We start from the raw sequence: 16,614 nt of genomic DNA on the forward strand, positions 1-16,614 counted from the left end.
CTTATATTATTATTTCAAAATGCCAATAAAAAATGTTTATATACATTTATTTCTTTTTTCATGAACTGCATCTAGGTATGGAAGATGCATATTTTCGTTGAATAAAATAAATTATGAACCATGGTCTAATCTAATTCAGATCTCACCTAATATCCATTTAACATAAATCCGAACTGACATGATATAATTTGATATAAAACTAATTTACTGCAACCGTGACCTAAATTAATGCTGATATAACCTAACCCGCATCTAACTATATACCGGTCTAACCGTACATTGACCTAACTTTATGAGAACTTAATCTTATCCTAGCTTTACCTTAATGTATCAATATAACACGTATTTATTTGGTTTTCTATCATATTACATACATGTAGAGCCATGATAATAGGTGCCTTCAAGTATCAGACTTGATTCTTAACAAATTTTCTATAAGATGGATAACGTAATAGTACGAAAAGCAAAACGTGAGGACTGCAAAGTTATTAGAAATTTAATTCAGGTAAATGTAACATAAACTGTACCATACTTTTTATTTGTTATAAATTGTAAAGAAATTATTTAGTCTCGTTAGAATGTCATTTTAGGAATTAGCTGACTTTGAACTTATGCCAGATGGACCAAAAATTGATTATACAGGTAAAAATTTAAAACAATAATATTTATATGAAAATTAATATTTAATTTCATACTAAAATTATATTGCAAAATTTTAGTTCTTGAAAGAGATGGATTTGATACAGAACATCCCCTATTTATATGTTATGTAGCTGAAGTTAATGGAAATGTAGTAGGATATACAATTTCATATTATACATATTCTACATGGGGTGGAAAAGCCATGTACTTAGAAGACATTTATGTAACACCTACGTGTCGAAGTAAACATATTGGAAGCAAATTATTGAAAGCTGTTGCTACAGTAAGTTTGTTAAACTGCAAAAGAGCAATACATGAGAAACATTGATATATAATTTGTATTTAGTAAAATACAATTTTTTCGTAGGAAGCAACAAAGAATGAATGTTGTAGACTAGATTTTTCAGTCCTTAAATGGAATCCTGCACAAAGCTTTTATAAAAATAAAGGTGCTCTTAATTTAACAGAAGAGGAAGGATGGCATCATTATCGTTTTTCAAATACATCTTTGAAAAATTTAGCTGCAGATACCTAAATATTGTTCTAAGAAATTACTTTTTATAAGACAAAAATAAAACATCATGATAATTACAAGTAATGTAGTAATTCTATGTACATTCAGCTGTTAAAAAACAGTAGAAATCTTTGAATATATATAAGTCATTATCTTCAAGATTTTATTTAAGTGAATGATAATATAAATAATTTAATAATAATTTAAATATTAAAATGAGCACTGAAGAGGTAAAATTATAACTTTAAATGTATTAATGGAAAATAATGCTATTTTGTAATAAAAGGTTTACATTCTTCAATTTTATTCAACAGTTTACATATCTCTTTTCTCCTTCTCAATCATTGCTTGAACCAAATGTTATTACTAAAGTTCCTGATACAGAAGAAGGATCATATAAAGATTACATTGAATATGTTACTGATACTGATTCTGATGTATTGTCACATAGTGATATGAGCTGGGAATCTATGGAAGATAGATATGTGCCATTTGAAGTTTTGTCCGATGATTCAACAGATTCAATGGTTTCAACAGCCTCAGCTGGTTTCACTTCAAGTGTAATTATTAATTAAAGTTGACAATGTTTCAGTATTAGTACTAAAATAATAATTCTTTTACTTATACAGGCTGAGCTTTCATTGTCATTGCTCAATCAAGTGTCAATAGATGAAGATTCAATAAAATGTGTAAACGAAAGTAGTTGGAGTAAATATGCTTTGAATTTTAATTTATGGGATGATAAAAATGCACCTGTTGTAAAAATCAGACACCATGATGACATACTACTAGATGATTTAGAATTAGGTGGCTATTTTACAGACAGACTAATAGGAAGTGGAAAATCATTTTTGACCAAATCTCCTGAAAATGGTCTTTATATTTTGAGTAAATGCATTATGAGAAATATGGTAGCTTATTGTATTACTAATACAGAATGTTTAGGAACATGAGAAGACTATTCTAAACAAAATTTTTCTTATAGTCACTTTCAAATATTACAATGTTACAATATCACCGTTATTTGCAATACATTGATCTTGCATACAATTTTATCTCAAATTTGTCTCCTCTGGGAGGAGTACCATATTTAATGTTTTTGAACGTGGCATATAACAGAATGTATACTATTTTAAACTTTAACCCACCTTGGTACTTGACATATGTAAATTTATCATATAACTATATATCAGAAATGTGTGATATCAGCAACTTCTGGAGTATTGTTCATTTAGATTTATCACATAATGCAATTGACACTATTTTTGGTTTGCAAAATTTAAAGTTAGTATAGTACATTTTTTTGTATAATTAAATTATTTCTGTATTGAATATTATGTTAATAGGTACTTGAAATATTTAAATTTGTCATATAATTTAATTGAATGCATTGAAAACTTGGATAAATTAAATATTCAAGAATTGAATTTGGAAGGTAATTGTATAACATCATTTAAATCGAATGTACCTGGCTATGGGATAAATATATTACCCCACTTGAGAATAATACGTTTAGGATACAATAAATTATCGACCTTGGAATTTTTTAAAGTAATAGTTCTTATTATTTGTAACTAATTATGACTAATAATTAACAGGATAATTTGAAAGTAAATATTTTAATCTAAAAATGTAGGGTGCATACAGTTTACGTGTAATTGATTTAAAATTTAATAGAATCAATGATTTATTGGAATTAACAAATCTGAAAGGTTTAATACTTGAATTAGATCTAAGAGGCAATGGTTGTACAAAATGGCCTAATTATAAAAGTGCAATTTTGTTTTCTATACCAAGTATACATACTATTGATGGTTGTCATGTATCTACTTCAGAAAAGGTATATATTTAAAAGTTACAGAATAATGCAAGTATTAAAATATTTCGTTTCAATAGATTACTGCTTCAATCTTATTTGTATCACCAGTGGAATTAACAGCTGCTCGTACTGTTACAAAATTAACTTTGCTGGAACAATTAAGTGCACCCATAATTGATTTGCATATTAAACCTTATGATGAGACAAGTTTACCTTTAATAATACTCACAGGTCCATGTGCAGTGCGAAAAATATCCTTGGCTTTACACGTTGTTCAAACATTTCCAAGCAAAGTATAAAATTACAAACAACTTTTAAGGTGAATGAATTAATATATCAAAAATGAATCATTTATTTTAGATTAAATACTGTAGATGGCATACAACAAGACAGCCAGAAAATAACGACACTGAATGTAAATCCTACATTTTTACAAATAGAGAAGAATTTAATGATATGTCTCGTCGTGGTGAATTTTTAGCAATTCAAGAATTGCTAGGAAATAGTTATGGCTTTCGTTAGTTCACAATATTAAATGTTCTCATAATATTAAATGAACAACATTCATTGAGATATTATATTGAACTGTTTACTTATATTTGTATAGATTACAATCAGATTATTGGTTTGACATTGCAAAACAAAATTGGTATTACACAAACTGACTTACATGCAACTATACAATTGACTAAACGGTACTCCAATGTTAAACCTGTTCTTGTATTAACAAAAAGTGAAGAAGTTCATCGTAGTTGGATACAAGAAAAATTTGATATTTATACATGGGTCAAAAGCAGTAAGGAAAGTGGTTCATCTGGTCAAGTAGACAGAGACGAATGTTCATTACAACCTGTTAGCAGTTCATTAAAATTTGTTCAAGAAATTTTAAATAATGTATGAATAGCTTTCTATTTTTATTATATAAGTGATATATTATTATATTTTAATTCATAGATTATAGAAAATCTTCAATTGTCTCCTGAAACTACATTTTTAACATCAGAAGATGATACAAACGATATTATAATAAGAAGTAAAACAAGATTGCAGAACATAAGAGTAGTAGAAATGGAAGAAAAAAAACAGATCAAATTTCAAGAAGGACAAGTTGAATTCTTGGATACAAATATCGATGGTGGTTCCATTTTGGACGAGAAAGGATTAAGAGTATTAAATCCATGTTGTAAATGTATTACAAAAAGTAACTGCATTTTTTTATAGGTAATTTTGGATGAACATTCAAATATCATAATTGAAGATGAAAAGTTAAAACGTAAAAGGCATCAAGCTAAACTTCTACATCGTCGAAGTACAATATTGCAAGCAACGAAATCGTATGCAGAACTTAGTCAATCAATATCTAGTGAAGAAATATTGATAGAAGTTTGTCTTTAAATGTTTCTTCTTTTATTTTTAATACCATTGTTTGTACAGAATAATGCAATTTTTTAATTTATTTCAAGCCATTTGCAGACGCAAAAGAACCAGAATTTATAAAAGATACATACATTGATCTCGTGATAAAAACGAGAAAAATGTATTCAGATTATCATATGGACAAACCAGGATTCTTTTCTTTAGTGGTAATAACTATTTCTTATAAAAACTGAAGTTACAATATAATATCAGCTTTACTTTTTCAAATTATTTGCAGGTACTAACAGATATCTATTACCAAGCATTTAATTCATTAATTAATTTCGTTTACGAATTATACACAAGTCATTCTATTGGAAAATCTAAATTTTTATCTGAACTCGATTATTTTTCTACAGTTGCTATACCCGCAATGGTTGATTCTATGGTTGATGAAATACAGCAGTTAGTTACATTTTCTATTGGAATTTAACTCTTTCTTTTGTTAATTGCATTGTTCCATCTTTTTTCATAAACAAATTTATAGATCTTTATCCACACCAGTATTACAAAGAAAAACTTTATTAAGAAGATATGGTGTCACTTCATGGAAACAATTAATGCCTAGTCAAATTTCAGATATTCAAATTCATCCTGATAATGAATGAAAAGGTAAATATTAACTAATTTAGGATTATAACGAGTATATAATTAAAAATTAATTTTTAATAAATTTATCAATTAACTTATATATTTAAAATTAGCTTTAGTAAACATACACTTATTTTTAATTACGAATTTTATTAATAACAATTTATTGGTATATAGCACTTAATGATAATGTAAAATGAACACATTGCTTCAGAAATATTTTCATACAAGGAACTCTCAATTATGACGTAAATATCTAAGAAACATTTATAATTATTGTATTTAATTATTACTAATTTAACTACATACTCTTGTAGATTTGATTTATATTGTTACAAACATCAAATTTTTAAAAATACAATAGGAATCATTCAAGTATATGATAAAAAATAAATTGAGTTTTTAAAATATTAATGACATTTCTATAAATAGTAAAAATTATGTCATGTTTTATTGCTCATTCACATGTGCATTTTATCGCTAAGAGGAAGATTGGTATTTAAAAGTGCTGTATTTAAAGGTTCTATTACTACTTGTATATTAGTGTTATAGTTTGTACTTTCCAGTGATACTTTCTGGTCATTCAATCTAACTGCAAAGGAATTTTCATCAATGTCAGGCAACGGTTTCTGTAAGAGTACAAATTTTTCTTGATTATCAACAATATCTAATTTGGAATGATTCATTTGAATCCATGTTTGTTGCAGTACACTGTATTCGGAATCTATTTTTTTTAATAATTCATTATTTTCTGGTTCGATTTGTGGAACTGAACACGATTTTTTAAAATCAGATTTATTATTTATATTAGTGTGATGTTTCATGTGATCATTCAAATTTTCTTTCTGTTCAAACATTATGTTGCAAAAACTACATCTGAAAGTGCATTACTTAGAACAAATAAATTTAAGATAAGATTACGAACTTTTTTATATGCTTACTGGTATTGCATTTCATTAGCCTCCTTTGCTTTATTTTCAACTGGATCATGAATTTTTTGATGAGCAAATAAATTATATCGTTCTGCAAACCGTTTTCCACATAAAGTGCAACTGTATGGTTTTTCACCTGTATGAACCCGCATATGTCTCTTCAAATGAGATGTTGAAAGTAAAGATAAATCACACATCTAAAACATATTTACATTTAAAGATGTTTGATAAATACATGAATACCTATATTGGTTGTTACATACATGACATTTATAGGATTTCTTTCCACTATGTGATAGTCTATGCATATTATACGAAGTGTGATGTACAAATCTTTTACCACATAATTCACATTGATAAGGCATTTCACCTGTGTGCATTGGTAAATGTCTCATAAGTGCTCCTTTTTGTGTGAAACATTTGTTGCAAAAATTACACTGAAATGGATTTATTCCATTATGCATTCCAACATGTACTTCTAGTGCATGTTTATGTTTATATGCCTGTCCACATTTTTCACACATATATGGCCTCAATGTAGAATGAGTCTTTATATGTGTCTTTAATTCAGTTGCAGTCTTCCATCTTTTGCCACAAGTAGAACAAGAATATTTTAATGGTTTCAGATTATATTTTGCCATTTTTCCTGATTTCATTGGCATTTTTACCTGCTCAATTTTTGTCACTATATATTTTCAAATAATTAAAAATACAATTAATAAACATTTAGAAGAATTAAAATAATAAGTACAATAACTTTAATACCTGCTGTATTTTCAGTATTCTCTTTTATTTCTGTAACATTTTCATCTAAGTCTTTCCAATCAAAATCAATATGTTCTACTTGTAGTTCATTGTTAGAAAAAATAGTATCCATTTTTATAAAATCTTTTGATTCTATTTTCTCTGAGTTTATTGTAGAAATATAATTTTTGTCTTCAATATGTATTTTTAATGCCTGCATATTTTCTACAGAAACAAATAAACTTTTTAATACCAATTACATTCATTTTAATCATTGCTGATAATATTTCTTTACCTTCGGCAGGAACAATGTTATGTGCATTATTATCACTATCTAATGTTACCAAATCACAAAATATTTCATTTCTTAAGATTTCATCTTTATCATGGCCATTGTTACAACTAAATGATTGTGTATTATCTATCTCATTACAGCCATTTAGTTTCTTTTCAACATTTCTCCTTGCATCTGCATTAATTTTAATATTAAAATCATAATCTATATTTGAAACATTTATATTTTGGTTTGTTATTTTATTTTGAATTTGTTGTTTTACTACTTCTTCAAATTGGATGGATTGTAAACTAGACTCTTCTTTTAAGTTATCGTTAGTCTTATTTGTATCTATTTTTCTTTCTTCTAACAGTACATTTGTATTTAGGTTTAATTTTATTTCATTTGATTGTTTAATATTTTTTCTTCTTTCGCTGGTATGGTAAATCTTTAAAATTTCACAACGTATATTTAAAACAGTCTTTTGTGCTTGTTCTAACATTTGGAAGAGGTTATAACATTGCGTACAAACGTATGAATCTTGTAATTCGGAAGCTGGTATACGAAGTACCCTCGATATAAAATTTACTAACAGCTCTTCATCTCGAGGAAAAGATGTACAAAATATATTTACGCAAGATGAAATATCATGATTTACGTTGCATATTAGACAAAATGCATTAGACATTGGCATCATGGTGTATTACGGTCAAAATTTCACTGAATTTCGAATTGATTATCTAACTCTTTTCGAATAATGTGTACCATTACTTTATGACGAATGATATACATAATTGTGACCATTTTGTGCGGTATACATACATTATTTTCTCACAATACACCTCGAATATAACCTCCATTTTATTTGGTAATATAACCACAGACAAGGCACAGAATAGATCTATCATCTTATAGGGCTTTTGTGCTCTATGTACTGAAATACCGATCGTGCAAAAGAATTAATTTATAGGTTTCTATCGAACTAAATATGTAATATTTTCATGAATCAATAGGTGGCGGTTTTGCGTACCGGTTTCGTGAAAGATGCTGACCACAATACATATACTTAATAATTTTGTAAATTTGTTATATACACAAGGCAAATAAATTAAAATAAACCATTGTACTACATTATAAAGCACTTCTTTATGTTTCTTCTGTGGTGATTCGTATTTACCTCCATTGATCAAATGACCTTGATATAGTTACAGCTACGACAATAGCGTTATCTGGCGGAACTTAAACTTATCAATTGGAAGAGAAATGATAGCATGTCAAACGTATGACGGAAGGGATGAATGCAGTTTCGATTGTAATACGCAGGCGCAATCAAAGAAGGCAAGATTATAAATACAGCACTTTTTAACCACAGCATGAAGTTGTCACAGTGCATTTGTTCCATGATGGCGCAACATGTTATTCATTCAAGCACACCGGCAACTCTTTTGTTACTTGTTTTTACGATATCCAACTTAGTAACTAGCAATGCATTTACAGACGTGCAAGTATTTGATAACCTGAAAGTGAAATCAGTGAATGCTTTAATTACAAAGCAATCTCATGCACGAGAGTACTTATCTGGTGCTCCAGGTTTCTTTGTAGAGATTCTTGGCACCGGCCTGGAGAGAAATGTTTCGTTGCGCTGGTCAGCTACACTCGACAATTGTGATCCAAACAACAAGTTGAATGCAATTTGGATCGATCATAATGGCAATCGTGCGATATATAAGTTTATCAAAATTCCTAATTTTAAGGTTACCACGATCTATTTCTGTCTGAGAACCGTCAGTAGGTTCGGTGAAACATGGACCAATCTTGGAAGCAATTTAACTATTCAGCGCCCAATTCATTCAGAGTAAGTTAAATACACGATAATTCATTTTTTCGTGAAAGTTGTAAAAGAAAAATATCTTCCTTTATAAATAATAGATATTTATGGTATGACATGGCACCATGTTTTAAAAGGATGAAAATATCGGTAGTATCGACGACAAGGAAATTGTTTTAAGATTTTGCAATAATACGCATTATGCATTTATAATTTTTTTGCTACAGTGTAGTGTATCAAAGGAATTTTCTTTATTATTAAATCTAAATATTGAAAATAAGGTAATTTTAATTAATTGGTATATGTATTAATATGCTGCTATATATATAAATTATTAGTATTGAATGAATAAATAAATAAGTATTTATATTTTTTTGTTACTAGTACATATATTTAAGGTTTTGCAACTTTTTGTTTTAATATTTAAAGATTTAATTATAAAAGAATAAAAAAATCTATAATGCGATAATTATAGATCTTAGCAGATGAATCATTCATTTTAGGTCCTTTTCTTGTTTATTTAAATAATTATATTTAAGATGTTTATTAATACATTGTTAAAGAACAAAATGCATAATGCAAAAGTTTTCATCATTAAATTTTGTTTTAAGTTTATAAAATTATATTTTGTTATACCTTAGAAATTTGAGTTTATTGAAAATATTAATTAATATGAATAAATTTTCATTAATTGAATTTTGAAGTTATTTATATAGTAACTTTTTATGGTTTATTTAATAATTCTATTGTCTTCTTCTTGCAAAATATTAATTTAATCTACTTTTTATACCAATTACATATTTTATTCTTAGAAAATATTTTCGTACGCGTCGTGCCAATTCATTAGCTAGCGTTGATGGTGATTACAAAAATCCATCAACTGAGCAAATCCGTACAGATGTATTTATTGAGGGATTAAGAATAGAAACATCAGCAAAGGATCCTAGCTACAGCGAAGATGGTATTCCAGAGATATTAGCTGGAAGCAGAGCAGTTATACGATTGTTTGGTTTTGGCTTTACAGAAGATACTTTGGTTACTTTCACAGATGTACCAGCAAAAAGGGGTACTATTTGTGACAAAATTAAAAGCAAGGAATTTCCAGTAAGTGTTGTACCATAATTTTGTTTTGCTTTACAGTTGTAATAGAATGGGGATATGGATACACAAATATTTTATTCTAAATATGTGATTATTATAGGTACAACGTATAAACAATCATACTGCAATTATCGATGTTGTATTACCACTTGGTTCACCATTTTATGTGTGTGCAAAACAACCAGTGTATGGAAAAGAAGGTCCTGACCTTTTGCTGTTTAAACATCAAGGTACTGAAACATGGAATACTGTAAGTTGATTTTTTTTATTTATGAAACAAATAATGTTATTATTATACATTAATCTATGAATATTCATTAATCATATTTATTTGCAGATATATACATACGAGAAATTTTTACCACTTTGGCTTAGTATTGTAATTATTCTCATGTGTCTAAGCTTTTCTGCTTTGTTCTCTGGTTTAAATTTAGGGTTAATGGCAATGGATAGAACTGAATTGAAAATACTTTGTAATACTGGAACAGAGAAGGTAATTTTGTTTGTATTCAATGAATTTAATTCTGTTATTATCATTTGATGAGTTGTGACTATTGAATTATGCATGTTTCACAGGAAAAACAATATGCAAGAACAATACAACCAGTGAGAAATCATGGGAATTATTTGTTATGTTCGATTTTGTTCTCAAATGTTCTGGTAAATTCAATTTTTACCATTTTATTAGATGATCTAACTTCTGGATTAGTTGCTGTTATTTGTTCTACCTTAGCTATTGTAATATTTGGTGAAATTTCACCGCAAGTATGTAAATTTATAAAACAAAATTCTATTTCTAATAATAAAATTTCATGTTATGTATCAGAGCAGTTAGTCATTATGTTAAATTTTTAGGCTATTTGTAGCAGACATGGATTGTGTATTGGGGCAAAGACTATTTACGTTACAAAATTAACCATGATAATAACATTTCCATTGAGCTATCCTATTAGCAAGCTCTTAGATGTTCTTCTTGGTGAAGAAATTGGCAATGTATATAATCGTGAACGATTGAAAGAACTTGTAAAGGTGAGAAAAAAGAAATAGGTATTGTTTGAACATTATTTTCACTAAGTAATATACTATAATTTTTGTAATTATAATTGAAAGTATACTTTATGAAACGCCTTTTTAAACTTTTTAATGTTATGGATCTTATCAGAATGAGCATGGATAGGGCAGATAATAATACTGACATCCAAATTCAATTATGTGTAGGTAAGATATAGATCTACTGACGTTTGCTTGAAGTTTCTACTTTCTACAGAGTACATGTTAGATTACTTATCATTGTAAAATTTAAGTAAGATAATTTACACGCTTATATTGTGCTAATTTAAGCGTAACTTATCGTCAAAATGTATTTAAAACATACGTGTTCACACGCGTATATATATATATATATATATATATATATATATATATATATATATATACACATTAGGCAAAAAAGAGTAACTTATGTAATTAATATCCGAATTCTTTTATTGCGTGCTCTACTTATGTAACCTAATAACATGATTAAACATTTGATATCAATATATATAAATCATAATTATGACAATATCATTACTTATAGGTAACAACAGGGTATAATGATTTAGAAAAGGATGAAGTGAATATTATTGCTGGAGCATTAGAACTGCGAAAAAAGACCGTGAAAGATGTAATGACAAAAATCGAAGATGTATACATGTTGAATTATGACGCTATTTTAGATTTTGAAACAGTATCGGAAATCATGAAATCAGGTTGCTAAAATAATGTTTTTAAAATTTTGCTTATTAATTAATATTATTGTAATTTGTAATATTTATAATTATTAATTGTTAGGCTTTTCGCGTATACCAGTTTACGAGGGTACCAGAACAAACATAGTTACAATGCTTTATATTAAAGATCTTGCTTTCGTTGATCCAGATGATAATATGCCACTTAAAACTTTGTGCCAATTTTATCAAAATCCATGTAACTTCATTTTCGAAGATGTTACGTTAGATATTATGTTTAAACAATTCAAAGAAGGTTGGTACTTGAAATTAAAGTTAATTATATTCAAAATAATTTTTATTTATTTATCGAGAGTAAATGTATAATAAAAGTATGTATTTATTTTAGGCCATAAAGGTCATATGGCATTTGTGCAAAGAGTAAATAATGAAGGCGAAGGCGATCCATTTTATGAGGTAATAGGTTTAGTCACATTGGAAGATGTTATAGAAGAATTAATTCAAGCAGAGATTATGGATGAAACTGATGTATTTAGTAAGATTCTTTAATATGTTAAAAATGTTATATATTCAATACTGTGTGCGACATACTTAAAAATGATTAATTTATTTTTGTTACAGCGGATAATAGAACTAAACGTAGAAGGCAAGCAAGGCATAAAATACAAGATTTTACTGTGTTTGCGGAGAAGAAAGAAAATCAACGTATTCATATATCGCCGCAGTTGACATTGGCCATGTTTCAGTACTTATCTACAAGTAGGAAGAAGTGTTTTGCTTTAAGAAAATATAAAATTTATATAAACATCCTATCGTAGCGCTCTTAAAATGTATCTGAGTGTAATGTATGATCCACAGCTGTTGATGCATTTAAACCCGATACAATATCAGAAACTATTTTGCGTCGTTTACTTAAACAAGATATTATTTATCATATCAAAGTGAAGTCACGCGAAAAAGCAAGAAATGATCCGACGGCAGTAATTTATCAACAAGGAAAAGCAGTTGATTATTTTGTCCTAATCTTAGAAGGTCGAGTTGAAGTTACGGTCGGCAAAGAAAACATGATGTTCGAAAGCGGACCATTTACATATTTTGGTTCTCAGGCACTCACTGTTAACGTTGGAATAGGTGAGTACCGCGATGGTTTTTATCTAGATATCTATTTAGGATATTTAACAAGATTTATTTTTATAGCTGAGTCACCTACCGCCACAAATCCCCAAACAGTCGGCAGCATACAATCGATTAATCTAGATTCCATGTTACGATATACGTTTGTTCCTGATTATACAGTGCGAGCGGTAACCGAAGTATTTTATGTTAAAATTAAAAGATCTTTGTACTTAGCTGCGAAACGGGCTACTCTTTTGGAACGAAGCCAAAAAGACCCGATTCCCGGAAGCCAAGAGCAATTTGACGACGAGATAGAAAAGGTTAATTGGATGACTCCAAATAAATTAATTATTACTATAAGAATATTGTTTAATTTCTATTGTTAATTTTTAGCTACTGCATTCTTTGGACGAGGATGATCGTAGTGTACCAGAATCTCCAGTATTACCAATTGATAAAGATAAGGAAAGTAAGAAAGAAAAAGAAAAAGATTCTGTACAATCTCCAATTCATAGTGCTACAGCTCCAACTTCACCTGCTCCAGTTAGTGCTAGTCCAGTTACACATTCAAAGTTTATTTCATCGTACAGCGATCATAATGGCAAATTAAAAAATTCGCCAGTAAAGGTCTTTTCTTCTTTTAAAACGCATCAATATGTCATTACAGATACAATAAAAAATAAATATTAATCTTATGTTTACGTTTTAGGGAACGGTCACGAGTCCGAATCAAGGACAAACCAATTTAGATTTAAATTCAGACATTCTTGCTCGTCATGAAGCTAATAAAATCATATCAGCAAAAAAATTAATTGAAGAGGAAGAAAGAACGAATCTCCTGCCTAAGCAAGAAGACTCTTAACGCTCGAAGATTAGTCGACGATGTTTAAACACGTCGACATTGTTGACACTGCAGGTATTAAACAACGAAGAGCAAGAAAAACCTCTATGACATAGAATGCTATGATGGCATTAGGTACTTAACAAATTACTTGAATATTTATCGCAAAACAAATCAATAGCCGATGTTGAGTATTTTAGGTTCTAAATGGTTGGCTCAAAGACTATCCACGATATCCTAGTTCTGTAAAGTTAGTACGCTCAGGGAAGTTTGCCAAAATTCAAATCATTCATATGTATTCAATTCTTACAGTCTACGTAAATAGTCTGATACGTAACTGATGTTCAAACCTATTTTTAAGTAACAAATGTCTTATTTCTTGAAAGAGCGGAACGCTTAACTAGAAAGAGTATATTCTCATCGCAGTAGGAAGAATTCATTTTCTATAATTTACCACAAAATGCACATGTTTATTCAATAATTTTTCCTGAACATTTGTAAATATCATTTTACTATGCATTTTCATTTAAAACAAATTTTCTGTGATGTGTATTTCATTTTTTATAATGAAGTACACATTTACACGACATTTCTTGACGGGCGTATATTAACATTTCGTATGTTGATGCGTTTGCATTTAAAAGAAGAAAGCAGATTTTGGAACCATTTGATGGGTCAAATATTGAGCGAAAGTTGCAGTTCAAATATACAAAGGAAAACAACATGTACTTACGTTATTCAGATTTTGTAAATTGATGAAAAGGTTCATTTAAAAATGTATTTGATCGTGAGTATATTAACGTGTAATAGGAAAGAGTACAAATTGAGAGAAGTGTTGCTAACTTAACGTTCGCGTACATTAATTAAATATATTCTTAAAGTAATACAGGGGTCTTTAAAATAATTTTTCATCAGTTATACCGTATTCGTTACATCATATTCCTTACCTAATTGTGAATAGTGTAAATAGAAGTTACAAATCATTCGAACTAGTAATGAACGATAAGAAGATTTTCGATATGTAATTATAATAATTCTTTACGTTTTTATTCAGTGCCTTAAAAAGAAAAAAAAATTATAAAATTATGTTCAATCACCTACAACAAAACGTATTTTAATATTAACAGAAATTTCTTAGTTTCGTACTTAAATTCATTACACATGTTGATTTAAATTCATTTATATTATTACAGTAACTTGCAACTGATTTAAGTTCAACTTAAAGTAAGGGTTCACTTTCTCATCAATTTTCATACAAAGCGTGATATTCATTGCGTGTGTATTATAAAAATAATATTTTGAACATGAATGTTAAATGATAACATACAATAGTACCATCATCCCTGTAAAGGAATAGTGAATTTCAAAAAGTTCGATATTTTAATAACAGCCTAATGCGTGTTTTTATATTTTTAATCATTGTTATGTTTTGTTTATCACTATAGGAAAACATAAGTTATCGATACAACCTGACGATCAATGCTGGTACATATCTTAAGTTTGAAATAGTTCTAGCGATAAAAATCTTCCTGAATTTTCAAATATCCCTTACAAAGAGGAGATAATAATTATTGTAATAAGCTGTTAAATCTGTAATGTAACGAAATAATATGCAAGAAATCTATTCTCAGATTTTTTTATGAGAAAAACAATCATTTACTATATTTAATAGAAAAAGAAAAATCGCATAGAACAAGTTTATCGTATAAGATTAGTCAAATCTGTAGCTCCTTCAAATCACCACGGCTTAACGTTTGTTGTTTTTAAAATTTAAAAACGAAACTATTACTGCCATATTTTTTTTGTACTTGCTACGTGTTGTTTAAGTGCTTGTTTTGGTTAATTTCTTCGAGGAATAACGTTAAAATTTGTACGTTACTTATTTAAAAATTTAACAACAAAGAAATTTTAATATTTTAAATTCTATTTACGCGTATTTGTCTTCTGCGGACAAATATCGACTTTAGAGTATCGTAAATTGTACAGAGTCATTCAAATTTTATTTTTTATATAAATATATATTTATTGTTTGAACGATTTTATGTAAACGTACATGTTTGCGTGTTTTGGACAGTTTTGTGAAGTATTTTCGTAAATATGAAATATATTAATATAGCTTTAAAAATATATTCATATTAACATATTATGTTACAGTTAATGTTAGAATATTTAAATGGCGTTTATCCTTAAAGTGTAATAAATAGACATACGTAATAGATGTATATCATATATTTATAGGATTTATTTTATTACTCTTATATCGTTTATCTTTTTCGTTGTTTATCTTTTAAATGTCAATTTTTAACTAACGTTATATGTAACATTTTTACGCTTTACTTATTACATTGTTTTAAGGACAGTGGAAAGTACTTGTTGCAAACTTATGTATATTTATAGTTTTTATGTAAACCACGGATATTATTAACAACGTGTTTATACTCAATAATTTTATGTTCTTCGTACGATGAAAATTGTATCTTATATCGAGAAATGAAGCTGTAACAAAATCTGTAAAAAGAAACTCCATTTTCATTGTCGCTATGTCTTTTAGATTACTAAAGTCATATAATAGTGTGCCTATAATTAAATATAAGTATGTACTGCTTATATCAGTATGTCGTTTATAGCAAATTCGATCGAAATTGTGATTTAAAATCAAAGATTTTCTTGAATAAAGCGCAAAGTAATAGAAAATCGTTCTCTATTGAAATATGGCAGCGAGATTATTACCATTAGTAATGCTACATATTAATTTTACATTGTACTACAATAGAATCGAGGTATATTCGAGAAAAACGGAGCCAAATATTTATCAATATTATATTACTATATTCACAAAATAAAGATACAATTTCGTTTTCAATATGTAAGAGTTCATTTATTTGAGTTCAAATTGTACTAAATTTCAATGTTTAAAAAATAAAAAATTGTCATCAATGTTAATCAGAAACTGTTGTCAGCACTTTCACTTACTTGCATGAAACAATACCTTTTACTGCCGGTAACGTGTTAGAGCCATTCAAGTTTTCTTCGATGCCTCACTTTAATCGTGCATCCCCTTCTATA

The 16,614-nt window shown here is 28.1% G+C and overlaps 3 protein-coding genes across 7 annotated transcripts; 2 read left to right on the forward strand and 1 right to left on the reverse strand.

Moving 5' to 3' along the window:
* The first annotated feature begins 21 nt into the window (after positions 1–21).
* Positions 22–5,376, forward strand: LOC100877632 (uncharacterized). The gene is made up of 18 exons (XM_076539260.1): positions 22–505; positions 591–642; positions 720–925; positions 1,010–1,151; positions 1,475–1,716; positions 1,786–2,067; positions 2,142–2,440; positions 2,503–2,707; positions 2,793–2,996; positions 3,053–3,268; positions 3,336–3,492; positions 3,583–3,872; positions 3,930–4,142; positions 4,197–4,358; positions 4,439–4,558; positions 4,630–4,796; positions 4,879–5,003; positions 5,160–5,376. Exons 1-17 carry the CDS (start codon positions 440–442, stop codon positions 4,997–4,999), a joined length of 3,144 nt encoding a protein of 1,047 aa, XP_076395375.1. The 5' UTR covers positions 22–439; the 3' UTR covers positions 5,000–5,003; positions 5,160–5,376.
* LOC100877746 (uncharacterized) lies at positions 5,113–8,098 on the reverse strand. Of its 3 annotated transcripts, XM_003705904.3 has the most exons (6): positions 7,963–8,098; positions 6,954–7,866; positions 6,680–6,883; positions 6,178–6,599; positions 5,924–6,111; positions 5,113–5,858 (listed from the first exon to the last, which is right to left on the reverse strand). In XM_003705904.3, exons 2-6 carry the CDS (start codon positions 7,627–7,629, stop codon positions 5,444–5,446), a joined length of 1,905 nt encoding a protein of 634 aa, XP_003705952.3. In that variant the 5' UTR covers positions 7,630–7,866; positions 7,963–8,098; the 3' UTR covers positions 5,113–5,443. The 3 variants fall into 3 exon arrangements, with proteins under 3 accessions (XP_003705952.3, XP_076394999.1, XP_076395000.1); XM_076538884.1 differs by having other exon boundaries at positions 6,954–8,063; XM_076538885.1 differs by having other exon boundaries at positions 5,113–5,611; positions 6,954–8,060.
* Positions 8,099–8,196: 98 nt separating this feature from the next.
* Positions 8,197–16,413, forward strand: uex (metal transporter uex). 3 transcript variants are annotated; one of them, XR_001096821.2, is made up of 15 exons: positions 8,197–8,787; positions 9,573–9,864; positions 9,962–10,111; positions 10,199–10,354; positions 10,438–10,626; positions 10,717–10,890; positions 11,441–11,612; positions 11,695–11,886; positions 11,980–12,126; positions 12,213–12,350; positions 12,450–12,722; positions 12,789–13,027; positions 13,101–13,334; positions 13,417–13,683; positions 14,193–16,413. XR_001096821.2 is itself a non-coding variant. In XM_012291486.2 (14 exons), exons 1-14 carry the CDS (start codon positions 8,306–8,308, stop codon positions 13,567–13,569), a joined length of 2,991 nt encoding a protein of 996 aa, XP_012146876.1. In that variant the 5' UTR covers positions 8,197–8,305; the 3' UTR covers positions 13,570–16,413. The 3 variants fall into 3 exon arrangements, 1 of the variants encoding a protein (XP_012146876.1); XR_001096822.2 differs by having other exon boundaries at positions 14,994–16,413; XM_012291486.2 differs by having other exon boundaries at positions 13,417–16,413.
* Positions 16,414–16,614: the final 201 nt, after the last annotated feature.

Source organism: Megachile rotundata, chromosome 13 (assembly GCF_050947335.1).
Source record: "Megachile rotundata isolate GNS110a chromosome 13, iyMegRotu1, whole genome shotgun sequence".
NCBI classification, from domain to species: domain Eukaryota; kingdom Metazoa; phylum Arthropoda; class Insecta; order Hymenoptera; family Megachilidae; genus Megachile; species Megachile rotundata.

Excerpts from the sequence above, each read along its gene's own strand:
- LOC100877632 (XM_076539260.1), top strand. The coding sequence starts at position 440 with ATGGATAACGTAATAGTACGAAAAGCAAAACGTGAGGACTGCAAAGTT. Across the intron at positions 4,359-4,438 it reads GTGAAGAAATATTGATAGAA|CCATTTGCAGACGCAAAAGA; the intron begins GTTTGTCTTTAA and ends ATTTATTTCAAG. Across the intron at positions 4,559-4,629 it reads CAGGATTCTTTTCTTTAGTG|GTACTAACAGATATCTATTA; the intron begins GTAATAACTATT and ends AATTATTTGCAG.
- LOC100877746 (XM_003705904.3), bottom strand. The coding sequence starts at position 7,629 with ATGATGCCAATGTCTAATGCATTTTGTCTAATATGCAACGTAAATCAT. Across the intron at positions 6,600-6,679 it reads GAATACTGAAAATACAGCAG|TGACAAAAATTGAGCAGGTA; the intron begins GTATTAAAGTTA and ends GAAAATATATAG. Across the intron at positions 6,112-6,177 it reads AGAAATCCTATAAATGTCAT|ATGTGTGATTTATCTTTACT; the intron begins GTATGTAACAAC and ends AATATGTTTTAG.
- uex (XM_012291486.2), top strand. The coding sequence starts at position 8,306 with ATGAAGTTGTCACAGTGCATTTGTTCCATGATGGCGCAACATGTTATT. Across the intron at positions 9,865-9,961 it reads TTAAAAGCAAGGAATTTCCA|GTACAACGTATAAACAATCA; the intron begins GTAAGTGTTGTA and ends TGATTATTATAG. Across the intron at positions 10,112-10,198 it reads GTACTGAAACATGGAATACT|ATATATACATACGAGAAATT; the intron begins GTAAGTTGATTT and ends ATTTATTTGCAG.